The sequence below is a fragment of the Ostrinia nubilalis genome, chromosome 13, assembly GCF_963855985.1.
Source record: "Ostrinia nubilalis chromosome 13, ilOstNubi1.1, whole genome shotgun sequence".
NCBI lineage: Eukaryota > Metazoa > Arthropoda > Insecta > Lepidoptera > Crambidae > Ostrinia > Ostrinia nubilalis.
Genome location: NC_087100.1, coordinates 6,344,826 through 6,364,201, shown reverse-complemented (window position 1 = coordinate 6,364,201; position 19,376 = coordinate 6,344,826). Strand labels below are relative to the sequence as shown.

Below are 19,376 nucleotides of genomic sequence, written 5' to 3'. Positions count from 1 at the left end.
CGGCGGCCGCTGCCGCGGCACGCTTCGCTCGCCTTCGCGCATTAAAGGTCACTGTTCTAACCTAACCTAACCTACTTTTTTCTGTAATACCTACTTTTTGCAACCATACTATTTCCTGCAATGTTTTACATAAAATTCTTGTGAAAACCATGATCATGTGCCTTATACTTTGATTTGTGGGTAACGGTGGGTAAGTATGTGAAGTGTCAAATTGACCAAACAAATTATTTGGGATATAATATTTGGCAACATAAAACATTTGCTATATAAACATTTGCCAAGTAAAATTTGGCCAAATGATAATTTAACCAAATGAATTAGTTGCGAAAAGTACAGTTGCTAAAAGTTCATTTGGGAAATGAAACTTTGGCGATAAGTTGTTTGCGAAGTGAAATTTGGCGAAAAGTAATTTGGCCAAACGGAAGGATACCAGTTTACCTTCTTCCTCCACCAGTTGGCACCACTTTCTATGGAAATAGAATAGGTGATCCGTCAACTTGACATTTCATAGCACTTTGCTCCGCTTTGCTCTATGTCACTGTCACTTGTCACCAGTGGGTAGACACTTCTCATACAAAAACTAGTCTCTATATGTAGCAATTGATATACAACCTTATCCCTTAAGCAATAAAGTGCATTTTGGATTGATTTTACTATAGCAGGGGAACCCGCGGATCAATACCACCATACTAAAAATAATTGTTAGTGTCCTTATGTTGGTAGTATTGTTAGTTTGACAAATGAAAAAAAATGTCTGTCAATTGAGTTTGAGTTTTTAACCGGCGAATTGATTCGTGTGAAGTTATTTTCTCAGATTTGGTGCAATATTACTGTAAATAAACTTTTCTGTCGTTTACGTTGAGTTGATTAAGTTCCTCCGTATCGGGCGTGATAAAGTTTGCTGTTCAGTGTTATGTTTTTTGTGAGATAGAGACTCTTTTAAATAAGCTGTGTTTCAACTTCTACAGAAGTTTAAACTCTTATTTACTTTTCTGTTTAATGGGTATGTTATCTACTTACTTGAAATATTACATCTATTACAAATCTATTTTTCATTAAAAACAACCCTATGTGATGAAAATGTAAATGTACTTTCAAAACTGGTAAATGCATGAACCAGGGCATTGACACTGGTTGGAGAGAAATTATAGGCTTTGTTTAATTAATACCTATTTCATTTTAGGCTTCTACTGATAATGGAGAGTAGAAACAACAAGAAGTGCGTTATTTGTAATAAGAGGCGAAGTCGTGGTGGATCACCCTTACTTTTGAGTAGGTTTCCTCTGGATTCTGACCGGTGAGTTTCTAATAACACTCATTTATTACAAGATAATTTTACTGATTGTGTAAACTTAAAGGCTGGGATTAATATTTTTAATCATACAGTAAATAACCATAACCAATTTTTAATTTCAGTATTTTGTTTCGTACTCTGCAAATGAATTGCATAACAATACTAAAAGAAATTAGTTGATGAATAAATTTCAGTTTGTTATTCTTTTTCTTTTCTAATAGGTATTTCTTATTTCAGTTGTCGAATGTGGGTTAAAAATGCTGGCTTAGAAGACTTAGCATATGTACCTATTGAAAAGTTACACCAACTGAAGTTTGTTTGTGGTGGGCACTTCACTCCTGAATCCTTCAATGCCAAAGGAACTCGGCTGAAGAACTCAGCTATTCCAACACTGGAATTGAGCAATCCCATCTTGCCAGATGAAGTTTTGACAGAGTTTCCTCTTCATGTAAAAGACTCCAATAAAGAAAACCTCAAGACAGGTATGATGATGACTTCAATTATTTTTTTTAAATTTAATTTACTATCTATCAATTTTTCTGAATTATTTAGATGTCTTAATTAATTTTCTTTGGTTTCCAAAACAAACCAACCGAATGCAATTTAACAAGGTTCTTTCTTTGTAACCACAAACATGTGTTGTATGCTTATCAATAAATAATATATAATTTCAATTATTAATTATATCTATACTTTGTTACAGTTCTTTATGATCATTCATATTGCATTCCAAAGAAGTCAAATCCAGTTGAACGAGGTATGTTTATCTAAAATTATACTAATCATATAAAAAGGAAATATTTAATTGTTTGTTTGTATTTGATCGGCTCCGTAACTCGAGCCAAGATAGCCTAAAGTGCGGGTTAGAACCCCACAGCTTGAATATTGTAGTAAACCCACTCGTAACACAATTTAGCTTAGAATGTGTGTTGAGTTAGAGGGACTTTAGTAATTTGTGTAATACAAATTCTTCAAAAAAAGTACCGGACCAATTTGAAAAATTTTAGGCAATCTACATTAATTAGCCAGGTCAGCTAGTTTAATAATATTTATAAGCTAGTAATTTTTAATGTGAGCAAGACATGTACTAGACTGATTGAACGAAATTTACGTCTTTCACTCTACGAGGGATATTTATTAATTGAAAGGCTTTGTTAAATGTAAAATTATATTGCTTCAAAATAAAATAAATTACCAAAACGAAATGTAATTTATTTTATTTGAAGCAATATAATTTTACATTTTTACATATAACAAAGCCTTTCAATTAATAAATATCCCTCGTAGTGAAAGACGTAAAATTTCGTTCACTGATTGTACCCTAAAGTTGGGTAAGAACATGACATTTTATTACCCAATTCACATTTCATTATCTGCTTTCAGTTCCCCTTACAACTACAACCAAACAACTAAATTCAACATGTTTGGGAGCTGTGGATATACCAGATTCTGGTATTTCTGCGAAAACAACTTTTGAACCTCTTCCTTCTACTTCCAATGCACCAGAACATATGACCTATAAACCCATTACTCATGGTAAGTGTACAAACTAATTATTTACCTTCTAAAATATGCCTTCCCTCAAACTAAAGAATGCCACCCTGGATGCGTTCTGCAGTCTGCAGTCAGGTCAAAATGAACTTATATGTACAACATTCTAGGTTTCTGTACATTTTATATTAATGCGATTTGACCGTGCGGATACGAACAAAGAACGCAAAGCACACGTGACTGATTGCCTTATCACGACCACTTACAGATTGTCTTGACATACCCGCAGACCGCATCCAGAATGCAGAACATTAAAACCTCTAAATGCCTTTAATTTAATATTATGTCATTGTTATTGAAGGTGGGCCCACGCTTCATATTTTATGAGAAGAGCTATCATTATCCTGTCTTTGCATTTTTTTAAAACTTGATAATGATTGATTGATTTGGAAATAATATGTTTCATAAAACAACAAAATAAATTTTAAACTAATTTGCATATTTATAATATTTCAGATGATAAAAACATTTGCCATCAAGATGCACAGGCAGAAATATTAGTCCACAGTTATAAAAGACCTAAGAAAAACATTGAAATGAAAGGTAAGATAAAACATACCTAATTTAAAAAACTAAGTAAAATTGCTGATTAATAAACCAATATTCAATTCAATTTGCTTTAATGTTGTTTTTTTTTACTAATGGAAATGTTTTTATTACAGACACTTCATCAACATTTACAATTAAAGAGAAGAGGCTTTGGCGACAGTTACAAAATGCAAAAAAAAAACAATAAGGAATATAGCGAAGGTAGTTGCAGAAGAACACAACAGAAATTTTTTAAATATTAAAAAACTGAATAGTACCATTGTAAATCCAACATTCAAAACTAAGATGAGGGTGAAGTATGCTGCGCATGCTCTGAGTAATACCGTGGCAGCTATTTTAAAAATGATGGCATGGAAAGAAGTTTCTGATTGCAATGATACAGCATTTGTGATTGAACAGTTAGATAAACTATTTGATTGTACAAATGGTCCATCATCTTTAAATGACGTAAAGAAAGGGATCCGGGAAAATGTTTCCACATCAAGTAATCACATTGAGTCTTGGACCTTTTATACTGATAAGTTAAAAACCATAAAATTTATAACAGCAGAAAACACGATACTAAAAAATGTTAAATGCGTAAAGGGATATCAAATATCTATCAAATCCTTAAACGATATTTGGGAAAAGTTAAAGAATGAAGGGTTTAAATATATGAACCTTAGACAGTTTAACCAAGACTCTCTGGAAAACTTATTTGGAATCATTAGGCAACACAGTGTAACCAATAGAAATCCCACTATCACGCACTTTACTGCAGCGCTTAAAACAAGCATGGTTACTGGGCTGAAAGTGCCTCATAGCAGAAGTGCTAATTGTGAAGCAGACAACAATAAACATATGCTGGAATATAAAGACATTTTAAAAACTAATTTAAAAACAACAGAAATAAAAATTAATGTTCAAGATTCCACAGACACTGAATTTTATCCTGTGTTGTCTATCCCGGACCCTGAAAACTTAGAACAGCCCATTGAAAATTTGTGTAGCCTTGAAAACCAACCAGTAGTATATGTAAGCGGGTATTTAGCTGCCAAACTATTACAGAACAGTTCTTGTTTAATTTGTGAAGAGTGTTTGAGCGTGAAAACTCCTGTTGACAATGATTTGTATGCATATATATCTCTTCGCGAATGGTGGCATGATAAAAAAAGTCTCGTTTATCCAACAATTCAATTATGTACCACCGTAAATGAAGCTAAACAATTTTATCATGACCATATTGCCGACCAGATATATATGGAAAATGTTGGAAAATTCATTTTCTTAATGTTGAGTACAAATTGTAATTTTAGTTGGTTTAAATGTCAACAACATAATAAAGAAATTTATGATAAGATGTTTAAAATATTAAGTTACCTTTTTCTAAGAAAAAGTTGTAAAATCATTAATGACAGCTTCATAAAAAGTGAAAACAATTTTGCTGACAAAAGTAAAAAAGCACAGCAACAAAGCATTGAAAAGTAATCTTGAGGCTGAGGTTCGATCAGCTGATAAGAAAATTAAAGATGTTTATAAATAAAAATCCTATTTTTTCTTAGAAAAAGTTGTGAAAATAAAAGTTTACAAAATTATCATTTCTGTACTTTGTTATAATTTTCAATAATTCCTCATGCCTACAACTGCTATGTCATGTTCAATACTTATTGTAATATACCTATTTTATTTCGAAATAAATAATTTACGTTACAAAACTTCGTTTTACTTACACATAGTATAAAATAAAAATAGTAATCATTAAAATATTGAAGGTTCCTATACTAGATATCGATATGCAATTACAACCCTAGCAAAGTATCGATAATCGATAAGTTATTACGAACGTCACTAATACTGTCAGAAAATAAGGCATTATGTTGGTAGCTCCGCCTGTAGTTTGTGCGGTTGGTAAAGATTTGCGGGTCGTTCTCTAAAATGCATATGTGTGCGTGAGCTCAAAAAATATCTATGGAGTGCCGTCTCTTACTCTTTTATGCTCTTTGCTTGTCACAAACAGTGTGTTGTGCAGTGTTGTGGCCGCGCGTGGGGTATTTTAAAACATAAATGATCAATACATTATCTCGCTAACAAACAAAATCAAACAGCCACAATGGACGAGTTAATTGTGGGCACTTATGAAGGATTTTTGCTTGGATATGCATTGAAATCCGAAAATGAAGTAAGAAATAACCTATAACCCTTGCCTACCACGCAGTACAGAATTTTTCATTTGAAATTAAACTTATTTATTCAGTATCCTTTCCACTATATGGCCGATATTTATTTGGTATTTTTGTTTCAGGAAAAGAAATTTAAGCAAACTTTCGCCACCCATTCGCATACTGCTTCAGTTCGATGTGTTTCGGTTGCTGGTCGGTTCCTGGCGTCAGGTGGCACCGATGATAAAATTGTCGTGATAGACCTGAAGACTCGAAAAGAACATACAGTACTGATGAACCACGATGGAACTGTCAATGCGGTTGCTTTCACACACGGCGCCACACACCTCGTAAGTGGAAGCGATGACGGCAGTATCATAGTCACAAGAACAGGAAACTGGCAAATTGAGAAAATTTGGAAAAAAGCACATGGAGGTTTGTAATTTGTATATTTATTTCAAAATGTCTTAAGTTTTATTTGTACTTACTTTATTGGACATACTACAAAATTAATTGTTTTACTCACAGGTCAACCAGTCACAGCAATTGCAGTTCATCCTTCAGACAAATTAGCTTTAAGTATTGGTGGTGACAAAACTCTCAGGACATGGAATTTGATCAAAGGGCGTCCAGCATTTGCTATTAATCTTTCTAGCAAAGGAATTGTAATGCCTACAGAAATTAAATTTTCACCTGGAGGCGACAGGTTTTCTTTAGTTCATCAGCAATGTGTTGATCTTTGGACTTTAAGCAAAGCAGGAGTGGAGAAGCATATCAGTTGCAGTTCAAAACCAACATCAGTGCAGTGGGTTACAGATGACAGATTATTTGTTGGTTTAGAAAATGGCAACATAATATCCTTGACAGTATCCGACACAAAGGCTGTAACTTTTCAAGCTCATAAGCAGAGAGTAAAGAGCTTGCATTATGAAAATAACACTTTGTACTCGGCATCAAGTTCTGGAGAACTGAAAGTGTGGTTTGATAATGAATCAAACTTATTAGAAATTTGTTCAAATAATGCAGGATGCAGGGTTACTTGTGTAACATTAAATGAGCAAAGCCATTTAATAAAAAAAGAAGACCAATCAGATGATGAGGACGAAATTAAAAAACAAGATAACATTGATGAAAGTGTTAAATCCAATTCAGACTCTGAGGCTGAAAGTGTAACCATTAAACAAAGCAAAAGAAAACCAGGAGCTTTTGTGAGAATATCATACGATGATGAAACAGAAAACACCAAATCAGATGAACCACCATCAAAGATATTTAAAAAGAGAAAACGTAATAAGAAAAATAAAACAAAAAAAATAGGTAATTAAATAATGAGATCATAAAATAACTTCCAAGTGTACATACATGCGTTAGTTGTGATGTAAAGAAGATGAGATGTTAAAGTGTATCTTCTAAGTTCTAAAGGATTATTTTTTATTTATTTAAATAACGTTTTGAGAATAGATACTTATGATGTTTGTTACAGACTACAGGAAATCATTGTTTTCACAAGTTAACCCAGAATGCCTATGTAATTCACAATAGTCACAAAGTAGACAGGAATAGAAATCAAATCAAATTACACAATATCAAAATAAAATTGATTGCCTAACAGTTAAAGAGCAAAGTTACTCTCCTGTCTTCATTCTTTCACCAATTCATTACAGCACATTTTTTTAAATGTAAATTGTTTTACTTTGTTACCTGTTGGATAAATAAAATATTATCTCCCAAAAGAAAACCAGGAATTCTTTTAATAATGGTCACAAGTTATTTTAAGCGAAGAGCATCAGAACACATTAATCATCATTAGCATGTTTTTTAAAACGTCATCATCATCTGATAGCCTGCACATGCATCAAGTTACACACATAAAAAAAAGAAAACTCAATTTTACACTGCAGATTATATTTTCATCACCATCTCATAATATTATACATGTTGTTCACACTGAATAATAACAGTAAAAAACAATATGATGTAGACTTTGGTTTGTTTATTAAATTATAAATAAAAAATCTTTCTCCTGAACACACACCCAAATACATAAAATAAGTAAAAAGTCATAATAAATTAATTTGGTCCCAAATTAAATATAAAAATAATTTAAGGGAAATGTAAATTAAAAATCAACAATATTAAACAAAGTACTGTTAAATTTTGGCAATGGTTAATGGGCTCTACTTATATTAATATTAATCTTAATTGAAATAAATACACTAAATGTACAGGGTACATCCAGTCATGCAGCAGTCCAAGCACGCCCGTAGCCCCACTCAGTCCACGCTCGAGACTATGTACATGACGGCCGCTAAAGAACCAAACACACACGGACAACAACACTGATAAATCATATTTATGTCACTTAATGAAACTATAAAGTTCTCTAAATCATAAAAACCCCACACTGAAACAACTATCAAGAAAAAGTGTTGGAATGTATAATAAATCATGAAGATTGCATTTCATTACAAGGACTGATAACGATTTGTTGCTCTACAAATACTGAATGCGGATGACAGGATGGATGCTAGTATCCTTACATGAAATGAGATCACGTGCTTGATGAAATGATACTTGACTATTTTTAATGACAAACTTTATATGCTAAGGTTGGCAACAAGCGACAAGTTACCGTATTTCTAAGTACCTTTTGTGCAATCATTTTGAAAATAAATGCCAAAGTAACCATAATCAATTTGCATTGCTTTCTGATTACGAAATATAAATAAATTACATAGTGTTAATACATAGATTTGACATAGTAATACATAGTTACATGAAAATTACTTTCTAATAAATCTTAATATTATACGAAAATTTCTAAGAAAATGTCGAGTTACTTCATGACTTTCAAACTGTTTACAATTCATCTTATGACTAGATTGAGCCAGTAATTTTCTACAGTCCATCAATTCACACCGAATGTTAAGAAAACCTGACACAATTAATACAAAAGGTAGGAACGTCGAATAAATTTATCGTTTCAAACGCAACACCTGTCAAAAGATTAAATACGGCATATAGGGTTTACTGCAGACAGTCTAAATAAATATGTATTTCTACTAAACCTGTTCCTTACACGCTTACACCTAATTTTCGATTAATAATATTCGTTTCTTCGTTCGAAGCAGCACTAACGTCTCTAAACTCTAAGCTATAGGTCAGATGGCACTCTGTACGCTATCGGCGCGGCCGCGGCCGCCGCCCACGCGCGCGCTCGCGCTGCTGTCGCCGCCAGTCGTTGACGGAACCTCTTAGGACCCAACTACATTTTTATTTAAACGGTCGTCGTGCTATCTTTATCTAAATATAAATGAGCGAAAATAGAGACATGAAACAGACTTCAAGATTTTGATAGTACAAAAGTACATGAAAAGAAATAGGAAGAAAAACAACTAGAACAGTTACAGTGAGTCAGACGATGACGATTATTTAGTTTTAGCTTTTTAAGTAATCCTTTGACAAACGTAGCCAAGCCTTAAAAGGCGACTAAAAGAACATGAACGTGGGCAGACTAAACTGTGCGAGCGCGGCGTCCGTCCCCTCATTTCCGAGGAATAATAATATAATTACTCTAGATTTAGTAGGTATTTAATCAACGTAAGTTATTATAATATGACTAAACAGTATTTTAATTTTGATCGATAGTGCGATATTAAAATTGTAAGGAACTATGGCAACTCTGCGTACTGAGCACTAATTGTAGCGTCTTTCAGAGATGAGTGTCCAAAAGAGCCCAAAAGTTTTGAGTGTCAATTTTCCCTTTATGACACCTTGGCCGCGAAGCTCTATCAATATACATCTCTGCATTTATTCTATCACGTTACTAATCCCATTTTAAACACGGAGTTGTGTATTAGTTTTGCTGGCAAGGTTTCGTAATAGAAACGTACTGCCGACGTAAAGATAATATAATCAGCACGTACATAGTTCAAAAAGAATAGAAGGAAGTTTTTTTTTTTTTTCAAGTACAATCAGCGTCAAATAGTGCGTGACAACCAAAGTGACCAAAAAGTTGATAACAACCTTATTCCAATTGTAACAAAGACGTGTTGCGAACTTTTTAGCTACACCCAAAGGTGTCACGATCTATTTGACGCGGACTGTACAAGACGCTACAAGAGCTCTCAGGCAGCCGGCCACCGTTCCTTATGCCTTGATCACACGTACCGAGCAAACGGGCGAGACAGTGCTCTCGGCCGAGTACTCGGTGTGTATGAACATTACGCCGAGTGCTCGGAAGAGCGCTCGAGTATATGACTCGCTCACCCAACTGCCTCGACCGAATAAACATTTTACTGTCTCGCCCGTTTGCTTTGATCACACGTACCGAGCAAACGGGCGAGACAGTGCTCTCGGCCGAGTACTCGGTGTGTATGAACATTTCGCAGAGCGCTCGAGTAGATGACTCGCTCGCCCAACTTTCTCGGCCTAGTATCATTTTACTGTCTCGCCCGTCCACTCGGTAGGTGTGATCGAGGCTTTATCGCACTCACGAGTTCCGTCGGGGACGTGTGGGCGGGGGCGGCTACTTCTTGCGGGCCTTCTTCTCGGCCTTCTTGAGCGCCTTGAGGTGTTTCTCGTGCGCGCTGCGCAGCTCCTTGAGGCGGCGCTTCATGCGGCGGCGCTCGTCGCCCGGCAGCCCGAGCAGCTTGAGGTCGGCCGAGCTGAGCGCCAGCAGCAGCGCGCCGTCGATGCCGCGCGCCGCGAACGCGCCCGCGTGCCGCTCCAGACCCTCGCCCAGACCCGACACCCACTGCCACACCTGCACACGACAAATATCAACACTCAATATGTTGGGAAGCCAACAACGCGCGGGAGGAGACGTGCGGGCGGCGTACGCTGACTAACGTCACCTCGGGCCGACAGCGTCATCATCGGCCGCGCTCGGCTCACGCACTCGCCTTTGGACACCACCGTCGACGCACGATTACCGCGTAGTACTAGATAATTTTATTGTAATTAGGCTGGCGAAAATACAGCACCTATTTTTATACAGTCCTCTATTTTATTTTACACTAATATTTGTTAGGACCCTAACACAATAAGAATGTTCCTTTTTTATGGAACATGACGTGATCGGGCAAAACGAAACTACACATTTGATAGTAGGTACCTTTCTTTGTATTCTGACAGAACAAAATTACTAGGATATAATATAACACATCGTTATCGTCACTGCATCAATGATGATTATACATAACTACCCGTCTTGCTTTTGTTCCATTGAACAACTTGGAACATAAAAAAAATAAATGTTTTTTTATCAAATGATATGAATATGAGCTCCACTCCCATACAACAAATCGGAAATACCGACGGATATTTTGGGGTTGAACAAAAGTAGTTTTTATTAAGAATTTTAAATGCCAGCAAGGCAGACATAATTTGGTCCTGACCTGAACATATAAAATCGCTGACAGGGGTATTGCTTTTCTTTCGAGCTCGCATTAGAAAATTCAAACCACGAATTTCATCACTATAAAAACCTTCATATCCCGGGTATTATAGTAAAAATAAATGCATAGCTGACCTGCTGCTTAGTCCAATGATTGACCGGGTGCGGCGCGGGCGGGCCGGGCGGCGCGGGCGGCGACAGGCTGCTCTCCGACACGGCGGTGGACAGCGGCTGCCACGGCACCTCGCCGCCGACTACGCAAGCCGGAGCTTTCTTCACTATAACCACATCCGAATCAAATAAGCTGACACTCCTGTTATGCTACCTACCTAATTGCGTCTAAGATTAACTCCTGATAGGTTACCTACTGACTGTGTATAACTGGTGCGAATATTTTAACTGTTTGCTGTTTAAAATTAATTTGGTAAGGACGTAAACTTTTTAACATTCATTAAAACAAGTTTTCAATGAGAGAAGTAAGAAAAGAATATGTGAAAAACTTAGTTGTAGAAGATAAAAAATGACCCAACACAACAAAAAGATCCCCCAACCAACACAATTTTACATTAAATGTTACAGAATACCCATAACCCACAAAAACATAAAAAATAAGCAGTAGTGTCGCAAGATATAATGAAAAATAATTAAGAAGTCATTCAAAAAAACAGTCCCAGTCTACAGTGCAAGAATCAGTGATCAGCAGCCAAGGGAGAGGAAGAAGAAGAATAATAGAAGAAATAGGATAATGTAAGAGAATTAGAAATGAAACAAAATATGTATTTACACATAACCTCAAGATTTCCCTGCCTTATTCCCTACACTAGACTGCATAATCTTAATGAATCAGTCGTTTCTTGTTGTTTTGTTTCTTATGTTAGGTGAGCCCTTGTTACACGATAGACTTTAGGGTTACATTACACTATTGTAGAAGGTACACTGAGTATAAAACATTTATCTATAAAGAAGCTCTAAATAATGTTTCTAATATAAGATAAATAATAAATTAGTGTTTGTTATAAGCCAATTGAAGAAGAAGATAGTTTGCCTTCTTTGTTTAAAACGGTCACTTTTGTATAATTTGTCAAGACCACATTTCCTGATATTTTGTCGCTTATCAAAAAAGTAGGTGTTCGACATAAACTCTCATCAGCTAGTTCATTACTAGACCGGCTTGAAACCGTTGCGATTTCCATTGCCAGATCAACGTAATGAACTTAAAGTGCTGTTATATTAAACTCCTGTCACATAAAAAAAACATATTTCAGCGTACTATTAAATGACACATTGCACAGTAAATGTTTTCGTTTGTTTCTTTAAAACACATTTCACTGAACGTAAAGTGCTTTTTAAAAGCCTACTTGCATAAATAAATGAGTTTTATGAACTAAAAATGTATTTGTCCTTATTTTATTATATCGCCGCATGGTCAACGAGTGGGGCAAGGGCAACAAGGGGTCACCTAACGCGTGTGAGCACCGACCTCTCGCGTTGGCCTCGCTGACGGCCTGGCGGATCTCGTCCACGAGCTCGTTGGTGAGCTGCACGGGGTCGGGGTGGGGGTGCGCGGGCGGGTGGGGCTGGTGGGTCTGCGGGGGCTGGTGGGGCTGGTGCGGCGGCGACGCGCCCGCCAGGCGCCGCTCGCGCTCCGCCAGCACCTGCTTCAGCTGCTCGGCCAGCGACGCGGGCGGGCCCACACCTACGCCCACACCCGCCGGTTAGTCTCGTGCTCGCGTCACGTGTCACGTTATACGTCGCGCAACCAGGGGCGTAGCTACTAAGGCAGTGCCCCGGGGCCCCAAAGCTCAGGGGGCCACCGAATCCTTACCAGAAAATCTCCAAATGCTGCATGATTGGTGGATTTTGACATATCTGTCAATGTCATGTCAAAAATAACCAATCATGCAGCATTTGGACCTCCCGTCTACGTATTGCCATCTGGCGGATTTTTTAATCGCGAAAACCCTCATTGAACTGAACTCCCATTTTCAAAATAAATAGAGAAATTCGAAAGCTCTATCAGGAGTAAGTAAGTAAGTAAGTTGATAAAACCTAACCAGTTTAGATTACAGTGGGGCCCCATTTTTTTTATTTGCTCCAGGGCCCTTGGTTAAAGTTCCAAAATACTGAACTGACCTATCCATGACATTGACAGTGGGGCGCCACCGTCAATACCGGATCGCTGGTTCCGATTTTTGCTATGTTGGAAACCATATAGTTGAACGATGGTAGCGCCCCCCTGTCATTCAGTTTGGTGGGACAGTTCAGCGTGGGTCATCTATGCACAGTGGCGTAGCTAGGTACGCCACTGCGCGCAACTGTCACTGCCGATGGCCGGTGACAGCGAGTCGGTTCGATCTCAACGTCGTCCATCAAGCTATCAGCGTCCAGACTGTCTTATGTATGGTGGAATTCTTTTACGGATTAATTTGGTATATTTTTAAGTTCAGAAGTATGTTTCCAGCGTATTTTATTTCTTTTTCAGTAATATTGCTGCTGTCTATCACTTGTAGTGATAACCAAAATCAATAAACGTAATTTTTTTCATTATTATAACTATTTCAAGCAAATACTGATTTTACATAAAAACATCTCATCTTCTACATTTAATAACTTTATCAAATCCAAAATAGATAACAGGCATTAACGAAAAAGTAAGTAAATAGATTATATTATTATGTACTTACTAGAATAATAGAAATAATTGTAATAATATTATTTATTGTATTTCTAGTATGTATTCTAGGTACGACGTATATGCAGGCTGTCAAGCACCAAGGGTGGAGGCAAATTGTCTTCTAATCACGATTCATGAATAAATACAAGAGACGTAAAGCATTGGATTATTCACAAATACATTGGTAATTTACACCTACAGGAAATTATGTTATGCACATTCACTGTATTACGTGTATCCAATGAGTGTAATGTATTGTTCTTGCAATTTTCGAGCACTTGAGTACTATTATTAACTGTTTGAATAAAATGTTTATTAAATTAAATGGACGTCAGTTGTTGTTAGATTGGGGTTAGATTGTTACTCGTAAACTGCAAGAGCTTGAGCGTGTGTTACGTGATGAGTGTAAGCCAGCACACGTGGACGGACAATTTCGATTAAATTGATCAAACTAAGGGTCACCACACACTTACCGGCCAGCGGGTGGTGGCGATGGTCGCGGGAATACACGGCGTCGTCGGTCGCGCTACCTATGGAACTGCCGCAGCTTTGCCGAGTGTCTCGCTAAAGAAAACATTTCAAATTCAGTCTTGGCTTACTGGGCGAGCGTTGGCCTAAATGAATATCGTGCCAAACGTTATAAAGTAATGAGATACTTACACTCATAGTGGAGTGTGCTGTGTGGGGAGGAGCTCCCGATGTCGATTCACTTAGAGACTCGTCAGCCGAATCGTTGTACGAGTCGTCGAGTCCATCATACTGCAAAGAGATTAATATAATTTTAGTATTATTTACTTTTTTGATAGCAGAGTGAACAAGACTAGCGAAATAGTGTCATCTTTTTAGGAAACATTTGTGTGAAGTCTTTGTGGAAAAGATGGCAGATCACGAATCATAATTAATTTAGCTCTAAACGGCATAAATGTGGATATCGCTCGCTTGCAAAGGTGAATGACCCCATTGTTGCTATTTTTCAGCTTGGTAATGATTATACCTCAATTTGCTTAGGATGAGTTGCACCACCTTAACTTTGACGGTAACTATAACTTTGACCGGGGTTTTTGTGTGGAGTTTGACCACGCCTGTTCATCTCCGCGAGTTTACATCGAAAACAAAACACGCACGATGGCCCCTACAGGATACTATTCGACAAGGCCTCACATACGAGCGAGCATTGACACGCACGCGTATTCTTGTGTATGATGGAAAAAAATTAAGAAAATGGTGTACTAAATACTGTGCAGTATTTAACGGCCTAAATAATAATAAAAACACAGAATGTACTTTTTTAAGTTGCCTGAAGATACTGAGAGGTAAATAAGTAGTTAATATTTTTCATGATAATTCATGCTAAACATGTATTTTCTCCGCCATTTTCTGCAGTTTGGCACCTCACGTCACATCATTTTACCGAAGTCAGCCCTATAGCTTCGGCGCAGTACCGATCACTGACGTTTGTCAACAAAATGGTGCTTGACTCTTGAGACAAGCTAAATTACACCATATTGTTAATGACATTGAGCATACATTTTTTTTAAATACCTTCGCAAAGTAAAACTTCTGTACATAGTACTTATTATTATTCTGTGGTTAGATGGTGCAACGAAGCCTTACTCTACAACTGTTTATCTGTAGCCTAATATTTTACACTTACAGAGCTGGCGTTGCTGAGCGAATGCGGCGAGTGTGGCGAGTGCGGCGCGTGGTGGCGGTGGCGCGCCAGGTCGGTGCGCGCGCGGTGCGCCGACGTGTCCAGCAGCGCGCCGCGCGGGACGGCCGCGTCCAGCTCCCGCGACGTGTCCCGCACGGGCGGCTCGCGGGACACCGGCGCGTCACGCGGGGCTGGCTCACCGCCGCCTGCCGAGTTGCCGTTGCTCGTCCCGCTCGTGGCCATGCCGCTGCTCGAGGTGGACGATGCCATTCTGTGGATAAACAGATCGTGAATGTCTAAAGCCTAGTCCGTGAGCACGTAGTAATCCCGTCCAATGACCCCAAGCTACCCATCCCTATCGCTCGCGCGTAATTATGTTGCTGTCGCGACTGTGCGACGGGCGCCCGCAGTGAGTGTGCGAGCGTGACAGCAACATAATTACGCGCGAGCTTGGGGTCATTGGACGGGATTCTACGTGCTCACGGACCAGGCTTTATCGCAAACTAACACCAACCTAAGATGCTAGTGTTTTCTTTTATGTGATATCTGTATGAATTAGGCCTTATTGCACCATCTTCCTTTCACCTTCGTGAAACTAGACGCAAGGTAAGAGTGAATAGGCACTATCTGGTTTTAACGGTACTATTACCACCGCTGCAATTCCTGTGTAGCCAGGATAAAACCACCAATAAAAACCCAATCAGCGAAGGCCAAATTTAGGGGAAAGCTAAACTGTCATTGGACTCGCAACGAAATTAATCAGAAGAACATAGGAGTTAAGGTTCGACTTCTAATGACAGTTGTCAAACAAAGGTTTAGTAACCTTTAAGAAAAGATATACACCACGGACAATAAACATCATTAAGTAACACTATCTACACTGGTCATCACAAAAATCGACCCTCCCGCGACAAGCACTTTCAAACGTATGCATCCCCACTTCCCACCAATATTGGGACCATTTAAAAGCCTAGTTCTAAGCTTTATCTCATTAAAGTAAAGGTTTTTACCCCAAAAATGTGTCTGTAGAATCCAGAGTCACTTCTTCAAAAAATAGGTAGTTACGCTTGAGCCAACTTTTATGGCTATAAAACTGTTAAGTTGGGATTAATCGCTATCCATCTGTTAAAGAGGACACGTGAGATCATTATTTGGTTTTATAACCATAAAAATTGGTCTAATTGATCCCAGAGGCACGGTAATAATATCATACAGTATTGTAACTTCATATAAACCGACGAAACGCGAGCTTTCCTTCGAATTTCAAATCTCGGGACGCGGTCGAGATGAAAAAATTAGGGGTGTCGCGAATGTGCCGAACGGACGTCGATGGCCTAATGTTGAAAATGACTAAGGTGATTGAATTTGACTGATCGTCATTTACGGTCAAATTTGTCAAAAACTAGTCATTAACTGACAGAAATGGTCATTTTTAGTCAGTTTGATTTGAAATGAAAATTATATATTGTATAAAACCAGCTTTTGCCAACGATTTCACCCGCCTGAAATTAAAGTTACAGGTCATTAAGTACTCATTATGATTAGTAGATTCAAAATTATTTTAGTATATTTTTTTTAATTAAATCTACTAATCACAAAACAACACGCATTTTATCCTATTCCATTCACAAAGTATTTTGTTTGTCTAAATAAAAAAAAATATAATCACAAAACTAGATAGAAATTGAGAATGTTACTAGGTATGCAAAATCACTTGAAACCTATGTTACAGTTAAGCTTTTACATTTACAAATACATTAGTTTTTATTTCATTCAAAAATACCCAGTAGTTATGATTATAAAGGCATTCAAAGTTCGCTTAAATATTTAATCCCGCCGACGGTCACGTGACCCCGTGTGACGTACATTCACAGCGTCCGCTCACTAGAAAACGGATATAAACATACTTAAATATATATTTTTTTGTAAATACAAACTTATTATACATATTAACACCCAGACCCATCACAGAAATTAAAATTGAACCAAACCCAAACTTGATGCGATTGTGTCGTTTTATTGCGAATTACCTTCCAGCTCCATCATTAGACCCCGATTACTATATAGAATTAAAATACTCATCAATACAAAACGAACGAGCCCAAACTCGATGCATTTAAGTCGTTTTATTATAGAGTTCCTATGGCCACCTTCCAACTCCATCATCAGATCAGCTCCATGTCATCATAATATTGCATGGTCATCCAAATCACATGTGTTTGCGAAATTTCAGCTTAATCGGTTGCCTGGAAGTGGGTCTTAATTCAGTTTGCAAGATTCCACCCATACAAATATGAGCCAGTCGTTGTAATATGACGTCACGCGCATAAAATGGCGGGCCGGCCGCCGCCCGCACTTTTAAAATTCAATATCTTGGAAACTAATTAACGTATCGAAATAATTCTTTCACATGTATTTTTTATTTTTAACAGAGAATACAGAAAGCTAAAAAACAAAATTAGTGAACATTCTTCATTCTAAGTAGACAGATGTAATTAGAATGGGTACTGTAGGTGAGCAGCCCTATCGCATGTTGTCATACCATGACGTACCGCGGGGCTGTTGACATTTATTTCAAAAATATGGCCGAGTTGGAATACTGTATAGATAGTATTACCGTGCCAGAGGTGAGCCCAAAGTGAGGTCTTTTTTCAAGTCACATTTATTGTATATGTTAATCGTTATAAATCGTTTATTAAGAAATTAAATGTGTTTTTCTATAAGGATATTTATTGGGCTTTCAAATAACACCAATATTGTTGGGGCACCATGATTGTGTCAGTAGAAACGAGTTTTCCTGTAAAACGTAGGTGGGCCGATTTTTGTGATGACCAGTATAGTTTGTTATAAAATGGATTAATTGCCGTAGTGAACGTAATGTAGATGAACTCACAATCTATCCGTGACGTTAGCCGGAGCCGGAGTAGCGACCGGAGCGGGCACCACAGCGGTGGCGGTGACGGCGGCCGGCGGCGCGGCCGTGCTGACGACCGTAACGTCCGAAGCGGTCGTGCTCGGCCGCGACTCGCTCGCCGTCGTCGCCGTCACGTCGCCGAGGTCTGGGGCCTCACGGCGACGGTCCGATTTGTCCACCTTCGCGTATTCGTCTTCCACGGGGGATAAATCAGATAGATCGCTGTCAGAACTCCATGGATCTGCAAAAGAAAAAATATTTTAATTGAAGGAGGAGGTTGAGTCTAAAGGCGCGCACGCACCGTGGCAGAGGTTTCTCTTTTTCTCATTACAAAAGTGTAAAAGAAAAAGATATACTGTCACGGTGACAAATAGGTGCTAAAAGTCACCCGTGAACAGTCTAACGTCAATTTTATTTATAGTTTTAGATTTGGCATGCCTATCAGTCAGTTGGTAAAAGTATAGAATGTAAAATAACCGTTAATAAGCAGCGGGTCGGGGTCTGGGCGACGCGGTAGCGGGGGCGTCTCGCGGCGTGCCGAAGGCTCGTGCGGCAACATCACAGGCAACCCTGCTTTCTTCTGCGTCTCCTGTAACAAACACGGAAATTAATGTACGTATTAGACCACATCAGCTTTATAGGATTACCCAGTCGTTCACAATCGGGGTGCGCGTACCGAGTTACTGTCGCGTGCGGGTGTACTGGGCCGGGCACTAGTGTTGCGTATTGATAGTCCACCGCCGATAATAAAGGCAAAACTAATAGTGATGCAGATGATATGATTCATTTGACAGATTTTGGCCATGGCGACCACTTCCCAATCCTAACTCTCTTGGCGGCGCTGGTGCACCCGAAAATGACTTACGTAGCCGATCTTCGCGAGTATTACGCGTGTCAATAATGTTGCTCAAAATTCCCTATCGATATTATGGACTCGCGCGATACTATCGTTGGTTTTACACTCACCAGCAGCAGCACCTCGAGGCGGACAGCGCGGCGGCGTACTCGCGGTGCGCGTCCCGCAGCGAGCCGCTCCACCACTCCTCGCGCGCGCGTGCATAGTACATGTTGTTCGCTCACCAGCAGCAGCACCTCGAGGCGCGCGACGCGGTCGTGCAGCGCGGACAGCGCGGCGGCGTACTCGCGGTGCGCGTCCCGCAGCGAGCCGCTCCACCACTCCTCGCGCGCGCGTGCATAGTACATGTTG

At 38.6% G+C, this 19,376-nt stretch overlaps 3 protein-coding genes across 3 annotated transcripts; 2 read left to right on the top strand and 1 right to left on the bottom strand.

Annotated features, from left to right (window-relative positions):
* The first annotated feature begins 552 nt into the window (after nt 1–552).
* LOC135077138 (THAP domain-containing protein 5-like) lies at nt 553–4,862 on the top strand. Its single transcript, XM_063971697.1, has 6 exons — nt 553–1,297; nt 1,532–1,776; nt 1,998–2,051; nt 2,678–2,830; nt 3,302–3,388; nt 3,508–4,862. Exons 1-6 carry the CDS (start codon nt 1,197–1,199, stop codon nt 3,579–3,581), a joined length of 714 nt encoding a protein of 237 aa, XP_063827767.1. The 5' UTR covers nt 553–1,196; the 3' UTR covers nt 3,582–4,862.
* A 528-nt stretch (nt 4,863–5,390) lies between these two features.
* On the top strand, nt 5,391–7,514 carry LOC135077484 (p21-activated protein kinase-interacting protein 1-like). Its single transcript, XM_063972038.1, has 3 exons — nt 5,391–5,552; nt 5,676–5,967; nt 6,061–7,514. Exons 1-3 carry the CDS (start codon nt 5,484–5,486, stop codon nt 6,855–6,857), a joined length of 1,158 nt encoding a protein of 385 aa, XP_063828108.1. The 5' UTR covers nt 5,391–5,483; the 3' UTR covers nt 6,858–7,514.
* On the bottom strand, nt 7,417–19,372 carry LOC135077250 (sterile alpha motif domain-containing protein 14-like). Its single transcript, XM_063971788.1, has 9 exons — nt 19,250–19,372; nt 18,647–18,758; nt 18,149–18,410; nt 15,259–15,526; nt 14,265–14,363; nt 14,078–14,168; nt 12,411–12,626; nt 11,066–11,208; nt 7,417–10,297 (listed from the first exon to the last, which is right to left on the bottom strand). Exons 1-9 carry the CDS (start codon nt 19,370–19,372, stop codon nt 10,061–10,063), a joined length of 1,551 nt encoding a protein of 516 aa, XP_063827858.1. The 3' UTR covers nt 7,417–10,060.
* Nucleotides 19,373–19,376: the final 4 nt, after the last annotated feature.